Source organism: Papilio machaon, chromosome 4 (genome assembly GCF_912999745.1).
Source record: "Papilio machaon chromosome 4, ilPapMach1.1, whole genome shotgun sequence".
In the NCBI taxonomy this organism is placed as follows: Eukaryota; Metazoa; Arthropoda; class Insecta; order Lepidoptera; family Papilionidae; genus Papilio; species Papilio machaon.
Genome location: NC_059989.1, coordinates 4,781,896 through 4,804,906, shown reverse-complemented (window position 1 = coordinate 4,804,906; position 23,011 = coordinate 4,781,896). Strand labels below are relative to the sequence as shown.

General features: G+C 33.9%; 1 protein-coding gene across 1 annotated transcript in view; it reads left to right on the top strand.

Moving 5' to 3' along the window:
• Positions 1 to 443: 443 nt before the first annotated feature.
• The window catches only part of LOC106710650 (RNA binding protein fox-1 homolog 1-like), a 49,064-nt gene continuing 26,496 nt past the window's right edge, over positions 444 to 23,011 (top strand). Inside the window, exons 1-2 of the mRNA XM_045686830.1 lie at positions 444 to 807; positions 15,883 to 15,927. Of these exons, the coding sequence (XP_045542786.1) occupies positions 796 to 807; positions 15,883 to 15,927 (57 nt within the window). The 5' untranslated portion in view covers positions 444 to 795. The remainder of the gene's footprint in view (positions 808 to 15,882; positions 15,928 to 23,011) is intronic.

The following is a 23,011-nucleotide window of genomic DNA, read 5'->3' as shown; positions in this document are numbered from 1 at the left end:
GCTCCCCGTTCAACAAATTTTATTCTTTCACTAATCTCCATTACTATTCGGGAGTCCGCATTTATATTTATATATACCTACAGAATAAATAAATAATAAGATGCAAGTAGATCTAAGTTACTGTTAGATTTAGTACGTACCTACACTTTTTATGTATTTATTGCAATAATGAATATATTATTACTTTTAATAAATAAATGTGTAAATAAGTCACTCTTAACAACCTTATTAGTAGCTGTTAAATGTATTAATAATAAATCATAAAATCGTTGGTTTTGTTAAGTAAAACAAATAACAAATACAAACAATGCCTAAAACTTAAAAAGTTAAAGTAAGCTGAGAACAAACTGCTTCCCTTGGTCCCTTGCTGCCTTGCTGCGCGCAGCTGGTTAGATGAAACATGGAACAGATATATACGTTTTCTCTTTTTAAATTACGAAGTCTCTCGACAACGTGTTCTGTCTCTGTCACACTTCAAGCAGCACCGCCGGATCCGTTGAGTCGCCACGCGTGCCCGTCCGTTGTTGCACATCGACGTCAACCGCTTTCAGTGCTATAGCGCGTTCCTCCGCGCTCAATCTACATAACCTAAAACCTTACAATCTAAATAAAATTTTATATTTTGCATTTTATAATTAACACAAATACTCATGATAAAGTCTAATTTATAAGATTAGTGAAGTGCCGTTGACGCCCTATCGAGGGCGATTCGTGGAGTGTATTTTTGTGCAGCACTAAGTAAATACAAACGGCAAGCTGTGGGGATCGGGGGCCTTTTTTTTGCCGCCGCAGGGGATGTACTATCCTGTGAGTATTAATACATCGTTATGTAAATGAAAGAAAATACCGTACCTTATTTTTGATAGAAATAAGCGGCGTCGTACGACCTGATCGTATTCTTCCTTCAGATTAGCACAATATTATGGCGCATGGCGTTACTACTTTATGTACACCCTCACTGCTTTATTCATTTATAACTTAAATCTCATAAATTGTAATACCTGGACGCATCCCAAACCATATTCAGTGCCCGGATGCAAGCTACCACACAAGAATTCGAGTTCGAGATACGATGTGAAGTTAGCTGTAGGCACGATATTAGCATCGCAATACAAAGGTTCATACCTAAATAAAACTTTAGATAACAAAATGTTGCCGATTTAATTGGTAATGAGCGGTTTTATTTGAGTTTAAGCGATTTACTTTAATATATAAAGTAAGGTTATAACCAACCATACAATATTTCAACTGGTGTAGATGTGAATTAGTGCTAATTTTTAATTCAAAGTTCATCTACCTACATATTCATTGTTGTGACATTGAACCATGTATCATGTATCTCATTGCCACTATTGTTGCTTGTTTTTAATACAGAATGTAGGTATTTTAATTATGGAAAGCATACTATTTAATAATATATTTCAATTTTTTTTCAAATGTAATCGTAATTTTATAATATATAATGACAGTTTTTTGAATAGTCTGTTTATATTTATTAAATTTTATCAACAGTTATTTCTTACTTTGAGATTATTTTAGGTTTAAAAAAATTACAATTTGTAATTTGAATTTGAAATCCTTACTTCTTCTAATATTATAAATGCGAAAGTTTGAATGGATGGATGTTTGTCTGAAGGTATCCCTGGAACGGCTCAACGGATCTTGATGAAATTTGACACAGATGTAGAACATAGTCTGGAAGAACACATAGGCAACCTATTAAATTAATTGCAATTTGTTAATTCTGCGCGGTCGGAGTCGCGGGCAATAGCTATATGTAATATTTAGACCTATTATTAGCATACCCTCGAAATTACTGTCATATTTCTGTAGTCTTAAGAGATTTAACGGTATTTCATCAATGCTTTTGCTCTTAAACAGAAAGACCTATTCTAAGTGTTGTGGCAGACCTTTTTATTGTAATTAATAAACATTGGCTCGAATGAGATGACATTTACGTCTAGATAAACCTAGTATCGTGAATACATCTTTCAAAAGGCCGACGCGATCCGAAAAGTTGTTTAACTTTATCCACAATTGCAGAGCTATAAACTTTGTCAAAGGCATCGCATCTGCTACAAAGAGGTATCATAAAGCGACAGTTAAAAGGTTCTTTCCACCCGCAGCGAGCAGAGCGGCAAGCGGATATTCACTCGGTTGTTTTGCTCAGCCTCACTTACTATGCTACAGTCATTTTGTACCTTTTTTGAGAATGAATAATTCGTTCATTCAAGTTATCGAATCTTAACCTGCACACACATAGTGCTAATTACTTCGTTTGTAATCGGCTGGTTATGATGACATAGCTACAATATTTATATAAAGAATTACAATATAATTAAATATATTTCCACCATTAATATGTCTGGCAATATATTAGATAATACAAGTGGTCCATCTTGTGTATTAGCATGAGGAAAGATTGGTATAAATTAAGGTCCCTGCTTGTCTGCAATTAAGAGGTATAGGTAATTGGTCGCTTTAACGTCAAGCAGGGTTTATTAAGGAAAGTCGGTGTGGATCCAAGGTGAACATTCGAAGGATGTTATATGAACAAATTATTGGCATACCGCCCTTTGTTCAAGTTTCGAGTTCATGGACGAATTCACTTCAGCGGGGTCGACTACCTGCGACCAAACGTTCAATGTTAAATGTTGTCAGGTAGCAAGTTATCCATGCCCTTGTGTTCTCGGAAACTTACCAGTTTCTTGGCTCATCCTGTTTATTTTTACGCACTTTATAAATTTATGACGCATTGTTTTGATGTATAAAGTTATAGTAAGAATACGTTTCTATGGAAAGGGCATTTAAAAAGAAAATCTTCGAATTCGCACTTGCAATAAAGCTCACTTTTTCTGTGAGTTCGCATCCCATACATTTATTCAAATGTTTTTACGTGTGAAAACACGGTTAGATAATTTTTTTCAACCCTTTTATAGCATCAGTTGTCCTCTAGGTAGCCCAGACCAAACCATAAGTTACAGATCGCAGCGGGAGTTACATACATATACCAACTTATAGCACGTGCTCTTGCGATGCGACGAGGTGGTCTTAAATTTATAATGATATAGTATTTTATATAGTAAACTATTTTTAAGTAGTCTATGGTTAGGAAGAAGTAGCATTAATTCAGTTAAATCGGGAATTAATGTACAGTAATCAGTAGTAATATTTTGCAATCAACAAAATAAGTAATAATTTTAAAATTTTAGTGCAACTAGCCGCCGCTCGCGACTCTGTCCGCGCGACATTAAAAAAACTTTATGAGTAGCCTATGTGTTCTTCCAGACTATGTACTACAACCGTATCAATTTCCTTCAAGATCCGTTAAAGCGTTCTGGAGATAACTTCAAACATCCATCCATCTAAACATTCGAATTTATAATATTAGTAAAATTAATCATCCATCCATCTAAACATTCGAATTTATAATATTAGTATATTAATAATTAATGCGTATCTTCTAGTTACAGTTTGTATAGACCGGCCGATTTGTATAAATGTAATAATTATACTCGTATAACAAGCAACATTCACTGATTACGAGTGAGTGACGTCGCGCATAACATAGTCTTCAATTACAACGATGAACAGACGCACTGCACATCTATGTATACACGTACTCACTCTGCACCTATACCCAACGGACCGGTGAACGAGTTATTTATGAATAACGCAACCATATGCATCGGGACCGGACTCCTATTTTATTTAACTACGAAACCTGTCTGTGCAGGCTGTGTCTATGTCAGGCAATGTGTAATGACACATTAAGTTAAACACAAAAAATCAATGAATTTTTTTGTGCTAAATTATAGATAAATGTGGCTTTAAAATGGGCCCTTGTACATAGTAATTTGAAATTACATTTAAAATTACTATAGCAAATAAATACGGTGAGACAATATATTGTAAATATTGAAGCTAAGTGTCGTCTTGTAATTTTGTGTTTTGATGAATCATAAATTAAGTTTTAGCTTTCATCTCCAAGACTAAATTTTAAAGCAATTAGAAATATTTGTGATTGAGTCGTTCTCGCTGTTCCGAGTTAATCTAAAAGCCTTCAGGTTTCTGCCATAATTAGTTTGTCGGATCCCGACCGTTTTTAATGACCGGCTCCATTGTAGTACACGCTCCGTGAAAGTTTCAAATTAATTTAATGCTCGTAACGCAGTCGCCCTCGCTGGTTTGTTAATTACTTACTTATATCCTTAAAAAGTTTAGCTGGATAACAACAAAGTAGCTCACCTACCCTCTTACAGTTAGAAAGAAGTAATGAAATTTATCATTTATCCCATTCGGTTAATAAATACCGATTACATTTTGTGAGCCTATTGTATTCCATTATCGAACTAATATGTCTACAAGCACACAATGTGAAGGATAAATGCTGTGCCTGATTCAATTAATTTACGTTATGTTCTGTATAACCGCTTGCAAAGGGAACGCCGAGTCAGCGGCGCGGGCGGGTTAGAGGTCGCGAGTGGAACTCATTAAGTATATAAATTAATATTAATTTTGCTTAATTAGGTTGATATTAAGGGCATACAACATTTTCAGTTTTGCATTTCTTAATTTTTTTTATTCTAAAGTTAGGCACAATTTTGTCTTATTTCCTAAAAATGAGTTTCATTAAGAGAATTAACTATTTCAGCAAATCAGTGCATTTCGAGACTGATTTCTAGATCAGCAGTCTACTGCTAAATAAACTGCACACTTATGGCACACTTTTAATAAAATTACCTTTAATATTTATAGTTAAAATCAAGAAGGTGTTAAAGTAGATATGACTTCGTATTTACGTGAACCGATGTCACCGCAAGAGGGCGCGGCGCTGAGCCGGCCGTGGGCCAACCGCATCGGATCCGGTTGTGGGCGAGCTTTTCATTTTTGAGACTTATTAACTTCGTCGGTTCATCCGTCGAGTTCACCACGCCGCACCGCGCTGTTAACTTACTCCAAACTATTTTGTTTGCTTTAATTAATCCATCAACGGGTTAAACTGTATTCAAGAACATATGGTACGTAAGGTTAGGGCCCATATCTATGGTACTAAAAATCTAATTTTATTTTATCTGCAATACCATGCAGGTCTACAAATACTTTTGGACCAGGTTCGGGCCCACCATACGCTGTAGTACCTCAGATGATGATTATAAAGCTATAAAAATCAACTCGTAATTTCAAGTTCCGCATCCTGACAATATTTATGTATTTTCAGCCCTTCTCACTAGAGACGTGCCTCTAAGAAATTGCAATGAAGAAATGTTTTAAATTTTCACCTAGCCTTATCAAAAGCCGATGTGATCCTAACACAATTTCAACGCAAGTTTTTGTTCTTTACCAATAAACAACTTAAAATGAGCAAAAGTTTTTCCCGTCCCGTCTTTACGGAATAATTTTTGTTTTAATTAATGCCATATAAAGGTTTTACGTGAATTTTTGTTTATATATCTTGTACATTTACAACAGGAAATGTTGTTTGAGAATACTTTTTTGTGTTTACGACACTTTATTTTTACATTAATACCGTGACACGTTGCTGCAAATGTTTGATTATTTTTTTTTTTACACTCAATATTACTCATTATATTTATTTACTATGTGCTTTAACCACACTTCTTTGGTCGTAAGAAAGTATTTCGACTAGCAACACAAGCAGAGGAATATGCTTTCCAATATTGGCGAAGCAAGGAACTTCGTTACGTAATTAGCACGTATTCACTTTTCGGAGAGGGAAAGTTTTGCAATATAGTGAGAAGCGTTTGCATGTAATTTATCTTCTTCGCATTTTTGATTAAATTTAAAGAGCGCAGGTTCATGTCTTGACTTCCTACTTACAATCTAATGGTCCAGCGTTCGAGATTGTAAGTGCTGTCAGAGTCTATTGTATTTTGTTTTCTATGTCATTAATCTATGACTGTAGTTCTTTTTATGGACTCCCCTATTGTTATATATTTTTGTTTTAATCACAGAACTCAAAGTAGTTGGTAATGAAAAATACTTGAGCGGTAGGCTCCGAGCTCTTCAGTGGGGATGTAGAGTGAGCTGATGATAGGATCTAAACTAGTAATACATGTTCAACCAGTAACATAAAACTGTGTGTAAACGTGTGTATAATTATCTGATAAGATCTGTGTAATATATGCGTCGTGATGTGTCTGGTTGTACATCATACCATGTGTCATTGCATAGCATCCGATTTAATACTTGCGTAAGGTATTCTAGGTTGCGATAAGGTTAGTAGTGACCATCGACCTTCTATCATTTTATCATTACTACAAAAATTTACGTTTTGTGTTTAGATACATAAGTTTAAAAATAGTCACATGATTATGTGTAAAAATGTGTGTAATAAAATACAATTATGTAGCTATTTACATATTTTATATGTAGACGATCTATTTGAAAATAAATTATTAGATTTATTATATTGGCTATAAAAATATGAACTTTTATAATGACCATAGACATTTTGATGTCAATTATTATTATTATTTTAAGGGATGATATATTATGTACTAAACTATAGTATCGTTAGAAATATTACTGTCTTGTGTTACTCACATGACAAATCAGTTCGTTGACCCAATGGCGCGCCTTCCAATGACAATACGGGGCTATTGAGAATCTTGTGCACTGTGTACCATCACCTTGAGACAGTACAATATGCCTTATTGCCTCAATAATTTCAATTGGCAATAACGACCTTCATCCCGGAACTCCGTTATACTTGCACCTATTATGTAGATATTAGAAAATATCTTAAGATCACGCCTATTAACAGTAAATTAATTGATATTGTTATAAGAGCATTAGATGCAGTTGTAATAAGCCTTTAAGAAGTTTAATATATTAAAAGATTACATATTTGTTACCTTTATATAATTTGGACTTGTATGTAGTTAATGTATGTATTACGAAAGAATAGTACGAAATCATTAGTCAACAACAGGAAAAAGCTGTGATTGGTACAACCAACGCAACTGTTTCATTGTCTATTAAACAACTTTGATTTGTGCGTAGTTTTTGCCGCTCATTGTCTAACTAGAACATCGCAATTTCTCGATACGAGTTGTCGATGAACTGTTTAATTCGCTGGTGTTTTTATAAGTTTCAATTCTCACGATATAGACATGTTAGTTAGGTATATGTGCTAAATTATTGTGTAATACTTTAAATGTTACAATTACCTGTTGATGTCAAAACAGCTATTGTTGACACCATTGAGGATTTCATGTTATTTCCAATACAAATTTGATGTTACATTAAGAGCACAAAAGGAAATTGTTAGAGCACTTAAACGATATTTTTGAAAATCGCAGTTTTTAAAGCTGGCACACAACATTGATGTGCAAGGGCGACTGATTACAGTGGATGTTATTTCATTTTCCAATGAAACTCCGTGAGCAAGTTAATCAGGAGTGTTTGTGACGACACAAAAGGCAGCTGTAGGGAAATTAAATCGCAACTCTATTGTAAAGCGCTGCTAACCGACGCTAAATGCCTCCCCCGTAATACCGTGTTGTGTACGTGTTTCGTGTACCTAATTCTATTACACGAAATTACTGACTTAGGTAGTCAGTCCCAGCTAGTCATTTTTGTGTGTATAAAATTATAAATATTATGTTAACCTCCAAGCTTTCAATTTTGAGATATTCATTTACATTTTCATTATAGAATTTTAATATTTCGACGCCTTACATTTTTTAAATTGAAAGTATTATTATTAAGTTTGTTTTGTGTGTTCATTAATTGAAGACTATTATTTGTTTTGATAATTTAGTAAATCTATAACAGTTATCCATACAAGAGTAAACAAGCTAATTGTGTATGTTATTAAGAATTCTGCAACTTCGTGGTTTGTTTTATTTTACGGCGTCCTTAATTTATTTTTTTAATTTATATGCAAATCTAATTATAATACTATTTCGTGCTGTATGTAAATAAAATTTGTATTAAGAAAGAAAAACATGGAATAACATGCTTTTTTCGATCCCTTTATTTTATCCCCGTTTAATAGTCGTTTAGACAACCATGACCTCTTTCTTCTTTCCTCTTCTCTTTTGTCAATTATTAAAAAATGATTATACGAGTAATATGTAATGCGATGCTCGTTTGTTTTTCATTCTACGACAGAAAATGATTTAATATATGGATGAATGAAGTGAATACGCTATGAATGGATTCACAATTTTATTTAAGTATGCAGATATGTAACTGTAGCGACTAGATAATAACTCAAGAGATATTTGTGAAAACGTTCGTTATAAACAATCTTAACGTCATGAGCACATTTTAAGATGCTCAATATTTAAGTGGCACTATTTTGTTTACTCAGGAATGGGGTCGCACGGAAACAAAAATAAGTTCACTTTAAAGAGTGCATACATTTTTTTAAACATATTTTGAGAACTAATTATGTTAATATTTATTATTCTGGAGCTAATGCTCTGGTGGCTCTTACGTCCGCGTGGATAATGATGGGTAAACAACTTCAGCTAAATGTACCTGGGTTAATTCTATATTGTGAAAAATGAAAACACAAAAAACTTTCATAATATCTAACAAATATTTTATTACTAGTTAACTAACAATTGTTAGTAATTTTTTTTAATTTGTAATTTGCCATTTAGATAATTGTTTTTACCACCGTATAAGTTCAATGTGGACTGTTGAATAAGAGATACTGGTAGTTTGAATGTTGTTATCTACAGAACACATTAAGATCAATGCGAGACGTTTCGAGCGACAACACATGCTATTAGACAAACCGTTGATGATTACCACAACTACATTATATTCGAAATAGAGCATCGTTTTATATACGCTTGATGGTTTATATTGTGATACGTTCACTGATTTTGTGATCATGTTATCACAAGATCAGTTAACTTAAAAATTGTGTCCAACCTATAAAGTTGAAGCTTAATCAATTCAGTTATTCAATTTTATGAATTGAAAGCGTCTATATTACAAGACAAAAGAGATAAAGTACTTCTAAACTGATTTTGAAGTGTGAGATTATTATTATTATTTCCTTCGGAGTGTCATATTTAAACAATTCACGTAGCTTTATGGGTTTTTAATGAAACATTTCGTACAGTTGCAGCTGCTAACTTCTAAGATAAAAAACGTTTGCGGGTCTCCAGCACATCTTGTCGTGTAGTGATCTTGTTAATTAGACGCCTCATTCCGCTTACGCGCTTTTTGCCATCGCTTGCGGTGTATGTCGTTTCACCTTTACTGTATTCATTTTTTCTTGAAGGAAATACAAACTGAAATGAACTAGATTGTCTCTACAAATTTTATAAAGAGAAAAATAAATTGATTCAAAATAATCCAAAATTTGATTTAGGATTTTTTTACCAACAAAAATCTCTTCTATAAAACAGTATAATTTACCAACCTAGCTTAGGTATAGCCTATGTAATTTTGCATATATCTGGGAAAAACCGAACCGCTTTGTTAGTTTCTTTTTATAAAATAATTTATATTGTTGCGTTCATACTCCAAACGATGACAAGGATAAGCGTATCACTTATCAGATAAACAAGCAGCATATGTCTGCCCCAGTTACCTTGACCGCGACCATGCAAGATACAAGGTACTGCGGTTTAAGATTACGTAGTATTTGTACAGCAATTTCAGCACTTATGGCGTCCTAACACAGGGTCAATGCCGAGTTCAGGAACTCATATGAAACAGGATAAATAAAAGTCAGCTTATCGGATAGCCCTTTCCATGATATTATTAGGTTAGTACTAAAAGTATGATAGTTAACTTAGAATCATTTATTGGAATTGGACTATTTCTAATTAATATATTGCGCAATCTATTTCCAATTCAAATATTTCAGGAATAGATTCGGATCTATTGCTGGAATTCATAAATTTCTGAATGAACATGTCTGCGTCACAGTTGGACGTAGCATTTACGTTATTTATCAAAATCTTTTTGGACAAATTGGCTTAGCTCCAGCGACAGCGACAGCGCAGATATCTAGTTAAATGCCGGAGCGTTGGTATGTCTGTGTCACGACGAATGTCGCCGCCATCACCAACATTACGTGTGATTTACATTTCCCACCGTCAATCTATAGACGCATTCAATAAAAAATAAAACGAGGTACTATATTTTAGTTTTTATATATTAATGTAAGAAACCTACTTCGTAAAGTAAGTTTTGCGTCAGATGTGAAGTCAATAGTTATCCAGTGGGTCTAGCACGAATATTTGTGATAATTACCATTGTATCGTTTTCTACAAAATTTGTATTAAATGTGCAGCACCATTATTGTGCAAATTTATACCAAAAATCTCGTATTAACTTTGACAAAATTGACGATGACGATACGACGACGATTGTCACAAATATTCGTTCTAGGACGACTAATAGGTTAAAGTTAACGTTTATACGTCAAACGGTTTTACTCTTAGTATTACTGTAAAGTTATGCAACCTGTTAAATAAATTGTAAAAAGGTTGTTTCATTTCTTTTTAATCTTGCACGTAACTGGAGGAGTTTAGTAATTTCTATTTGAATAACACAGCTGAAAAACAAATGGATTAGACTAGTTTATATTCGGGTATGAAATATTTTTTACCTAATCTGACTGAACCGCAAAGATACTGAATATTCGTCATGCTGCAAAGTATCATTACGAGTTATTTCAATGTATAATAAACATTGCATTGGGGTATATAGTATAGGTAACTTTTACATTGGCATTCCATAGGTATCGCGTAAATGTTATGATATTGTAGGCAGTAGAAAGTGCGTTCATTCGTTGCACAATAAGCCGCGAGGAAACTAGTCAAAACAACTAATGTTCATATAGTCGCTAGGTATTAATTCAATTACTTTCTATTATCTTTGTAATAGCAAAACGTAGTAGGTACCCGAGATTTTTTCGAGAGCTAGCAAAGAAGTAAAATGTAATAATGAAAATAATTATCCATAAAGAAATTTATTACCGGTTCTCAAATTAACTTCTTAGATCTGTCATTACTCTGAAATATTTTAAGAGTTGGTAACACTGTGCGATTATATTTAATAGTTTTGTTTATTGGAATAAATGAAGAAGATAGTGGGCATGTCGACGCCGCTTCTTGTTTTCATTCCAATTAGATAAATGCGTCATTTGCCGTCTTAATTGGCCTTTCCAATGATAACAATAACGATTATACGCAGTGTCCCTTTTATATTTACGATTTCTAGAATTCTTATGAACTTGATGTAATATATAGTATATTTTGCGTGTTTAAAGCCGCGGGTTTCTACTGGCTAAACACTTATATAAAAACTTATTATCATCTCGCTCGTTGTCTTTGAAAAATGTTTATCAACAAAAACGCACGATAATATCCACCTATAAAATTGAGAAGCATTAATATTTTAGTGCGATTTTTCTTTAATGGAATTGCAACAAAACCTTTAAATGTCACTTGATGTCTTTGAGATTTTTTTCCATGATGTCTCCACGAGCATTGCGTTAATATAATAATCAAACAGTCGGTGAAAGGTAATGTTAAGTAGACATTGATTCGTATATATTTCTAGCAATGTTTTAATCATGTTGGACACATCGTTAGGTTTGTTTAACTCGTTACGGCTATTGTTGTCGGATACGTTAGAGAAATTTACTTCAATCTTTGTCTAACCATCATAAAGACTTTCTAATATCAATAAACAATATTTTTAGGGTTGGTCGTTAACAGACATGTTTCTGTTCCTGCTTTAAAGTTACGTTTTGAATCAAAAATTAAACAAGTTGCATTACATCACGTATTTTTTTTCTGATTAGTTGAAATCAGAATCATGTATCTATCTATAGGTACTTATTAGATAACTGTTTTAATGCAAATTTCAACAGCAGCTTGTTTTCAATATGAGTATGTGGAACATTGGAAGCCACACTTTTGTGAACTACGTATTTTGAAATGATAAATAATAATTTACTTATTTTGCTGTCAATGTGAACTGTTTTTATGTTCTTTGATAACCTTTACACTTCTTCAACCCAAGATAGTAATAATGTTCAGACTTTGTTTTTGTAATGAGGAATTGTGTATTTATGCGCTTAAGTAAATTAAGTTACCCTCATCAAATTAAATCGGTAAATAAAAGCACTTTGTTTTAAAGTCGTCAGATATTAAGCTGATATTTAGAATTCTAAGTTAATTAATATTAATCATTTTGGTATTCCTTTCTTCAGAACAAAGATCTTACATTCTCAAACATTGTTTGGGAGTTGTTTTTTATAGCTAATTTCACGCAGTTTACATATCTTTGTTTCTTTGTTGTATGAAGTAAAGAGATCGCAGCTGTTTGTTGTCATTGTGCGCGTGTTTTTACACAGGCACACGAGGCATAACATTTCAAGCACTTGACAGACGACCCATCCGTCAACATCAAAATACACAGGTCTCACCGCGCCCATAACTGTCTTATGTACCTACATTACAAGAAACACTCACGTAATATTCAACTGTGGCTTTATTTTTATCATATTTATAGAGAATATTTCCTGTGAGTAAATTTGGTAAACAAATATCCTTTTCAAGTCTTTGATCTTTTCCTTTGTACCTTCTCACAAATAGAATTCGCAGTATCTGCTTCTTATCTCATCCTTAAGATAAAAAGTTACTATCTTACTGTATCGTTTTTTGTCTTGTAAATGATCTGTCAGCAAATGCGTTGTATCTAAATCTCAACTTTAATATAAATCAAAAGTTTCAAGCGCGAACTGCAATATGTTTGTACGAAGTAATTTCATAAGTTATGCCTCTGTTTATTGTACAGCATTCGAAGGCAAACCTGTTTGTAGTAAATACCTGTCAGCGAAATTACCGTGCGCGCATGCCAAAGCGGGGATCGCCGCCATCACGCTACACTTTGACTTTTAAGAGAAGGACCTGTAAAGCACACACATTCTCCACTGTCAACTTACTTGCGTGATTGTTTTATGTATGTAAATTTTTGAGCAAGTAGGTGTTCATAACGATGGTTTATGTGTCTGTTTGGTTCTCATTATTACCTTACTCCCCGTGAAAAGTGGCAGAATTTGATTAGTACAACGGCGGCTCTCTGCCTAGTCCGTACCTCTATATTTAACGGCACCACGCCAGTGTTCTGTCCGCGCTCCCGATACACTCCGACCAATAAATATACGAACATCTCTCGGTCTTTTGATCTCTACCCGCCTAATGCTGTTTACGTATCCCTTAGCAGATTCCAAAATACTGAAACCGAATGATTCGTTCCACTGGAATCTTGTTATTGCATATTCTATTAAAAGACCGAAATTTACGCGATAATCTTTTGGATTTTTTTTTGGAAGACAAGACGAGATGGGTGCGCTTAACTCACTTTTGTATACTATAAAAAAATTCCACTCGCGACAGATTTAATAAAATTTGTATTTTTATGATAAACTAGCTGTCGCCCGCTACTCCGTATGGAATAAAAAAAACCTAATTAGTAACCTATGTGTTCTTCCAGACTATGTTCCGCATCTATGCAAATTTCAGCGAGAACCATGCAACCGTTCTAACAAACATCCATCCATCCATCTAAACATTCGTATTTATAACGTTAGTAACATTAAATTATGTTATAATATTTGAATAAATTATTTCATTCATGTTAATAAAATTAACAAGAAAGTAAAAGTTCATACTTTATTTTATCAATATCAAGTTGAGTGTGAAGATGAAAGGTACTTTTATTTTAAATATTTATCAAACGAAAACAAATTAAAAAGCTCAATTAAACAGCGTCTGTCCTTTTAGATAAATAAAGTCATAAATAATTTTTAATAATTGATGAATCCATCAAATTGTAGCCTTCTGCTTTTCTCAAACTGGATTATTTACCTATACACTGATATTAAACAGACACGAACGCTACCTGTATTTAATGTGTGCCGATGAAAGATGTTTTATAAGTAGAGTTTTATAGTTAATTTATATTTTATTTATTTATCTAACCGCTGTGTAAATCGTCTCAAAGCTTTGTCTACTAAAATTTTACGATCGCCTTCATCTCATAGAATAACGGTCCGTATCCGTGAGTAATGAATTTTAATGAAAATTACATTTATTGCTGTCTGTTTTGTTGATGTGATTTTAAAACCGTGGCACCTAGATCTTAGAATAGATAGCTGTTAAACTGTAGTCTATACACACTAGTTAATTCGATAGTCGAATTAAACATACTAGTTCGCCTTATGTTCGAAATTCGTCCATATATTGATTAAAAATAGAATTATACACTTCTTCTTCACATTAATTTTAACTGTTGTTTTAATCCATTTGCTTGTTTTTTAAGTTTTCTTAAAATTAGGTATAGTATTTTTCAAATACCTAGATGGCTCGAACGTACGCGTCTCTGCACAGAACACAATTTTAAGTGAAGTGGCGGACAGGGATTCGAACAGAGGGAATTGCGCAGCGCGCAGATGACCTTGAAATGCGAAGATATTTGAAAAGACTTGAACATAGCTTTCTCTTCGCGTATTAATTATAGATTTTGAGGTCTTTTTTTCAATAATCACAAAATTGTAATAAAGAAAAAAGTAGCTGCTTACCCCAATATAATTGACAGACTTGAGTTAGACTACTACGCTTGTAATGAGTAGTTTTGTATAATAGAGATATTAATCTACTTGTAATACATATTGTGTGCACATGTTGGCGTTTGTTAATCACAAATTAATAAGGTTAACTATTAATATAACAGCTGAGAACGATGAACTTGTGATATGGCCGAGCTAAATGTGTCCGCTGAGAAAAAAACATTTAACGACACCAAACAAATCTCATGATTTAAAATATTCATTTTATAAATATATTCTTTTTTAGTACGGAAACATTATATTTAGGAAATGTGAATAAAAATTAGCATAACTGTAATTTGAAATTCGACATGACAAAGTTAGTCTACATGTTAACATGTTTAAAAGATTACTTGTACAATTATCGCGTAACTGCTTTTTGCTACGTGATAAAATCGTACTAATAAATAGTTTAATTAAAGGAATTTAAGTGCAAAAACTATTATTTTATTGAATACAAAAAGCATTGCATTGTTATCTATGAATGCATACATTAGTTAGCATTGTGTCTTACTTATTTGGTCTTTTTTTTAAGAAGAAATAGAAGGAAAGAATACTCTATTGATGTTCTAGAATAATGTTCTACATCATTACACATAGATTTAATAACATATACATATTCAGATGTAAGTAGTAGATAGACTGTTTATAGCTAGTTACATTTCCGCTAGAGCACGCATCGATCACTGCTCTAATAACGATGCGTTATGCCTTCCACATAGACGTTGTTGTTACGCCTAATTAAACGCTACGTTTACAAATAGCGTTAATTTTAGCCGTCGCTTTCTCGGGATCTCATAAATATCAATAAACAATCGAGGTGGCCGGGGAGGCTATCATTGGCTCGATGTGCCACTACGCCTGTGAGATGTAAATGTATTCCAATTCAGGTGAATAGGGCGAGTTATCCGCCGGCCCCGGGCGCGGGCGAGGCGCATCAAAAATATTTGGCAGTTGGCCAGCGATGCTCGGCTGTCAGTGCTCGGCGTCGCGACGCCCGCGCCCTCTTGCGCTTGCCGCCCGCCGCCCGCCGCCCGCCCATGGCTTCGTAATGCAATACTTTACACTGTATTGCATCTCGTGTACGCATTAAATGCTTAAGCTGCCTCTAAATATATTTTTGTATTCAAGTTAGATTGTTAAGAACGGTCGTAGACATCTGTCTACATTTATATCCTCTTTTAACATAACTTTAACATAACATAATTTAATGAAAACTTTTTGTGAATAAAACATTAATATAACTTATTCTTTATTTATTACAGGTGAGTAACGGCAATGTCATCGACACAGGAACACCAACCCTGCTGGTATTTACCATTTTTATATTTACATTATTAAATATGCTAATGGCCATATAAATTATTGTTTATTATAGTCATTAGTTATACTATGTTATATTTCCATTATCATTGCATTTTACGTCGAATAACTTCTCTTTTGTTTATTGCTTACTAGCTGTCGCCCGCGACTGCGTCCGCCCGGATAAAAAAACGTAATAAGTAGCCTATGTGTTCTTCCAGACTATGTACTACATATCTGCCAAATTTCATCAAGTCAAGATCCGTTGAGCTGCTCCGGAGATACCTTTAGACAAATATCAATCCATCCAAACATTCGCATTTATAATATTTGTGAGATTTCCATTATCATTGCAATTTACGTCACATAAAACTTTATTGTTTATTACTTATTTTCTTTTTGACTTTTAATCGTCGATACATTATCCGATTGTTTTATGTTACTAACCATGAACAATCAAATGTAGTTTATGTTTGAGGTCCTCATATTTTTGTATGTAACACCTGGATACGTTAATTTAAGCTTCTGCAATGTTTTTTTCATTATGACAAGTACACTTCTGGCACTTGGTATGGCTTGCGAATAGACAACTATAAAATCTTGTTTATGCCAATTTTTAGATTTATAATAGTAGTAAGATTAAGTTTTTTTTTATTCAGCGTAGAAGTAGTTGCGGTTGACATCTTGTAATATATAATATTAAAATTGATTTTGTCACTAATTTCCTTGTTGTGGTGTTTAATAATGCTCAGGAGGTAGGATATCTTCTTTGAAAGATAGTATTAAATATATGACTAATGCATATATGGTATATAAAATAACTAGAGTCATCCGCGACTCCTTCCGCGCGGAATTAAAAAAAAGCTTAATTAGTACCCTTTTTTTCTTTAGTAGTTTTCTTCCAGACTATATCAGACTAATTTCATCGAGATTCGTCGAGTCGTTTTGCTGATATCTTCTAACAAACATTCATCCATCCAAATATTTTAATTATTATTAATAGTAAAATTTATCAAAACTTTTTATAAACGCGAAGAAAATTTTTTTTTTTTAAGAATTCTTATCGTAATATGGTTTTAATCTTGCCTTGATCTCTGTTTCATAAATATTAACACGAAGGCAGGTAGGTAGGGCCGCATGTGTGTGTGGCGGCGTACTTCCAGCCGCGTCTGCCGCGCATGCAAACGATCCCTCATTGATTCATTGCTATAAGCTATTTTCAACTCTTTACATACACAAAGAGGTGTCTGCCGGCCGCACCGCGTCGTTCGTAATGCAAGACGCTACGTATCGCATACAAATAAGATATTTTTGGTCCTACATTATGGATATCATATGAAAATAGTCGACAGACAATTGCGATTCTTCATAGTCCACGTCCGGAGAGGTTTGTCCGAACAACGTATTGTCTTTTCTTAAATGGTAGATTATAGTATTTATACCAAAATTCTCTATATTATAGGTTTAGCTGCGAATCTTTCGTCTTTAAATGTAAATTCCATGGACATCACTGTGAAAGTGTATTGAAGTGTATTCGAGTTGTTTTTGATATAACCTAAGCTTAATTCAGAAAAACCAAATAAACCGTAATTGAGGTTGAAAACATCGAAAAATTTAAAAAAGTTATGGCGCGTGAGAATAGAACTCGTTCTTTTCGATATTTTTTTTTTAGAATATCAGCTCATGTTTTTTTGTACCCCCGAGTAGGAGGCCCTGCAGGCACCTGCTGTTATCGATAATGCAGCAACCTTGGTTACCGTTATGTTTTTGTGCTTCTACGATATATTATGATTCTCTCTCAGCTTTTATGTCCATTATATTAGTTTTATGCTGATGTAAGATAGCCTATCGGGGGCCTAGCCTAGATGACGAATCGAATAACACTTCACTCGTCAAAATCGGTTTTGTTGTTTAGGCTCTAGGCCGTCACAATGGCATTTATATTCATATAAACCCACCTATTATGTACATTAAAAAAAACTTACATACGCGCTAAAAACATCACCCTCTTTATCAATCGGGTAAAAATATCACTGTTTTTCATAAATTCGAACATATAAGTCTTGACTTAAGAATATTTACGCCTTAAAATGATTTATTCGTTCAGAATTAACAATCAACCAAGGCTCATATGCCAGTGGTGAAGTAATCAGAATTCAAAATGAATTCTAAACTTTTACTCGGTTCGGTTAAACAATAGAAATTGTTTAACATGTATTATATTAGATCGTGATTTACAGCGGAAATCATGGTGGTATATTAATTGAATAGTAAGCGAATAGGTTATTTGTAGTTGAGGTTGACAATGGTTGGTTGCGAGGGCAAGCGGCGGCGGCTCGGCGCGGTGTGCGAGCTCGGCTAACCCGTTCACCTAACCATTTAGATACGACGAGGTCGCAAGTGTTTTTGTGATACATTTAACAGATGCGATAATGGCCGTAATCATTCGTAACATTACGCGTACTTTAAATATTAAATTGTTTGAAAAATTTCTTCGGTATGTCATTTACGTATTTTATGTTGTAGGTTTAATAAATAAGTTTTTAAGCATCTATATATGTACTAACATTTATTATTTTATTCATTTTGAAAAAATTCGACCATTGCTTCTGTCAAAAATTTATTGATACATAATCCGAATTAACAAACTCTCGTTTGACTTACTAATTTGTACACATAACTGTACGTAGATGTAGTTGTTAGTTATGCAACTCAATAGGAAAACATCACAAGTTGGGGTTTGCTGACTTTTTGTTAAGTAGCTTGTACGGCTTCGTGCTTTTGCGAGTTTTGCAATGCCATCGCTATTACGACAACTATGATTGCCGAACACATCGCATTATACAATGTCTAAATAATATAAAACGGATTTAGAAATATAGTCTGAAAATTACGAATATAGTTTATAAAATAATAGATGTATATATTGTTATTTATGTGAAGAAACGTTACAAATAAACACAAAGTATTTAATGATTTGTATTATTTTTGTAACGTTACGTTCGAGCGTTGTTTCTATGAGCGGCTTATTCCTCGACCGTGACAAATTGTATGATTCGCCGGGTTCATTGTCACGAACGATAATACGCGCCGCGGCTCGTATTGTCACCTTACTACATGTCACGTTACTGATCAAAAACATTCAACAAAAATGTCAATAAATAAATGTTGTTTACTATCTACTGACCCACTGATTTAAATAACCTTTACTTAAAAAACACTCGACTGACGCAGTCACTAATGGACGAAATAGCGCCCGATATTACTTACATCTTGCATAGTTAATTCATTTTGCTACATCGATCAGAATTCGCGAGAGTGTGTAACCTTTGAAAGTTGTCGTGATTCGAAGTACCATTAAGGCCTCTCCTGGATCGTTGCCAGAGCGGGGATATTATTAGCACGCCGCGAACGTCCGAGTTAATCAAGCTCAAATAAGATCGATATTAACCGTAGATGATGGTATCGCGCCCGCGCCGCCCGATCCGACCCGTCACCCGTCACCTAGGATTAAATACCGAAGCCGACGACATCCGCCGCGACCCGCCGAAACTATTATTTATACAAGATATTATTAACCCAATTCCGTCGCTTTGGTATCTACGAATACGTAAACACCGCCTGCCACTGATATAAACCAATTCCTAGCGGAAAGATTAATGCGCCTTGCTCGACTAGAAGGACACCAGACATAGTGCCAACGTTTGCATTTCGTAAGCTATAAGAAAGCTCCACAGCGGCGCGCAGCGTATAGTGTCGACGCTAAGACCAGTTTTATGCGAGAGTAATTTTCTTAGAACTCGGTACGGTCCATAACATGATGTGCAGTTTCGCAAAAACGCCGTTTGACCTCAATATGCTTATCGTTTATGCACTTCTATCGCTTTTAACAATCTGACATACTAATCAATCAGGACCAAAGTAGTAAATATTGATGAGGCTTTTTTTTGTTCTGCTGTCAAGCCTGAAAGTGTAAATTGGTTTATTGACTATACTTTTGTTATGGTCTGCAAAGCGTAACTATTGCGCTGTCCGACATACCACTGAGAGAAATTTTGCTCTCCCCTTATTATCGTTTTCCTCGTAGTAAAAATATAGCTATGCAGACACTATTCAACGTTTCAGACAATAGCGTGATTGCTTGTTGATATGAATTATAAAGTTAGATGTAGGTGATTAAAAATTGGTTAAAAGTAGTATTAGTTAGTAAGTAGTAGTGAAGCCCAAAGGGAGAAAATTTATCACAAAAATTACGGTTTTTACCTGCTACAAGAATAGACGTTAAAATTAACTCATAAACGTTTTTTGATCGTTAACTTAATTCTCATTTTCAATAGAGCAGTAATTATAGTAAAATTACTACGCCTATAATTTCAAATAATTATCGTTTCATTGCTCCGTTTTACGTCGGAACATTTTTAGCATCAGCGCGAGCTTCCATTATTCAAAAGAATAATCTTTGTTTGTACATTTTGTGCAAAATGTTAGCGCGCATTACATCCGAACACATCAGATTTGCATTACACTTAGCTTGCGAAAATACCTTAATGTTTGCGCGAGCTTTTATATCGCTTAGACCAGGCGCTTTATGATAAAACGGTAGCGATTTGTCATCGAACTAATCTACGGTGTATTGTTATTATCGGTCTGCAGTTGTTTTACATTTTTGTAAATATAACAAATCCACAAAACGGAAACGAACTTTATTACGTATAACCTTTTAAGTTAATTGCACACATTTATGCTGAAAATTTTACACAAAATCTGCGGTGTGAATTAAGTGCTTTCAGAGAATTATGCTACAAATTTTATGTTTTATCAAAATATGTTATATAATTTATATTATTAAACGTTTATTGCGATTTATCGCGACTATTAAGTAGCTAATATTTTCTTATCTTTAAATGCACAAGATCTAAATCTACTTTAGTCTGTATTATATTTAGAATCTGAAAATATTTTTAGTGAATTAAATTTTAATTTTAAGTCGAACATAGATAAAAGTTAATTAACGTGATCGACGAGCCATAAAACACGGTCCCAGAGCAACGTGCTCTGAGTGCATTTCAAAGGGAGACAGCCGTCTCTGAGCCCGAGCAACCCGAGTGGCCGGTGTCATGCAGCTCCACTCTCTCCACATTAATGCGCAATCAATTATATGCTCCAATGCATAAAGACCTACACATTTGTTTCCAATTTTAACATTGATACTATACATCCATCCTGTCCATTAAACGTAAGCAATGCATCGGCAATATTTCTCATGTCGCCATTTTGGCGATATCGCCCGCCTAGACAAAGTTACATTCAATTAGCGAAATCGCTTATAAACCAAGTGATCGTAGCTCCTAATGATGGCAAATGAACTACCCTTTAAGACCTATACATCAATCCATGTTGTTACGGATTTCACAGGAAAAATTGAGTTGCAATAATTTTGATATAATTTTTGATATTAAAAAGAGATTGATTTCGACATTTTTATTCAAATATGTATTTATATGTTACGTAACAAGAAATATTTCGATTACACATACAATAACGTGAACCTATAGGCTCGTGACGCGAGCCGCACTTGACCGCTTTTTTATTTCACTCTTAACGAATTCTTAATTTGGAGTCGGCACAGCACCGCGGCTTTGACCTCAAATACGTGAAATTACATGTTCGTGTTTACTATCGCTAGTGATTTTGTTCACTATAGTATCGTAATAAATACCAACTTAACGATCTATTAAGCTCCAATATGTGAAGTAAAAAAAACAGTGTGTTCATTAGTATATAAAAATAGTTTTCGGTTCTCTTGACTAATTCTAGGAAAATATTGTTGATGTAGTGTTTTACTTGTATAAGAAAGTGTTTTCCTGCCAAAGACAGTCTCCGCTAAGGACAAAGGCTTTTCTAAACATTGTCGTATAACACTATTGCAAGTCTTTGAAATCGATTTAGACAAATATTGATAGTAGTTCTATTTAGAAGAACTGGGTGTATAATGCACCTGCCTGTACACGTTTAGCACTCGAGAACCTTTCTTCCACTTCAGTTATCGGAAGCAAAAGCTAGAGAGCTAGATTTGTATTGCATCAGCTCGTTTATACAGTTGCGCCTATTTTTAACATCGAATTGCAGCCAATATCGTCTATAACTTTTATTGGAGATCTAGGTCAGTGGCAATCTCATATACATATAAGATAAAAAAAAATTATCATATGGATATCTGATAACGTTAAAGGGATTTAATATGAAACATCATACAATTGAAATACATAACTGAAATCTAATACCAAGGGTCCATTCGTGCTAAGGCGAAGTATGTATGCTAACCTTGTCTTGATCCAAATGTTTCTTCACACTGTATAAAATTAAAAAGGACTGTACGAAACACGCCTCATTTGGAACTTGTTAAAACAATTAAAATGAAGCGCAGGATGTGGGCGTGATGCGACAAATACAAACACAACCGGTGTGGCTATATTTTTACTCTTAACGACGTACGTTTGCCTCTGTGTTTATGTTTGTTGACTGTGTAGTCACGCCGTGCTGCCTTCACAGGCGGTGTGCCAATAAGCTACCACCACTACCCTCCATTTTTATTCAAATATACTACATCATTGTTAATATTATACTGAAACCCTTACTTTTTAGTCAAGGGTACGTTTCTAACTTTTAAATTGAATTTTAAAACAAGCCTGAATTTTGTCACACTTTATCTGTTCCTTTTTTGTACTGTGTTAAATAAAACCCTTGTTACTTTTAATAACCTCGATGAAACCCAGTTAGCGACTTAGCTGATTCAGACAAAACACGTGATTGTAATTAATTTTTTTTTTAATTATTGGAAGAAGGTAAATGATTAATAAAACTAAACTCGCAGTGGAAATAATAATTATGGAAACGAATCATAATTACTTTATGATATCTAATTACGGTTCAGATCTAAGAATGTCTTGTTTTTGAGATAGTATTCATATATTTTAAAAGGATTTCCTAATTAATGTTTAATGAAAGTGCAACCGAATAGTAAAATTACTTATTACATAACTTATATATACTAAACGCTTTAAGATTCACCATTAACAAATTGAGTATATC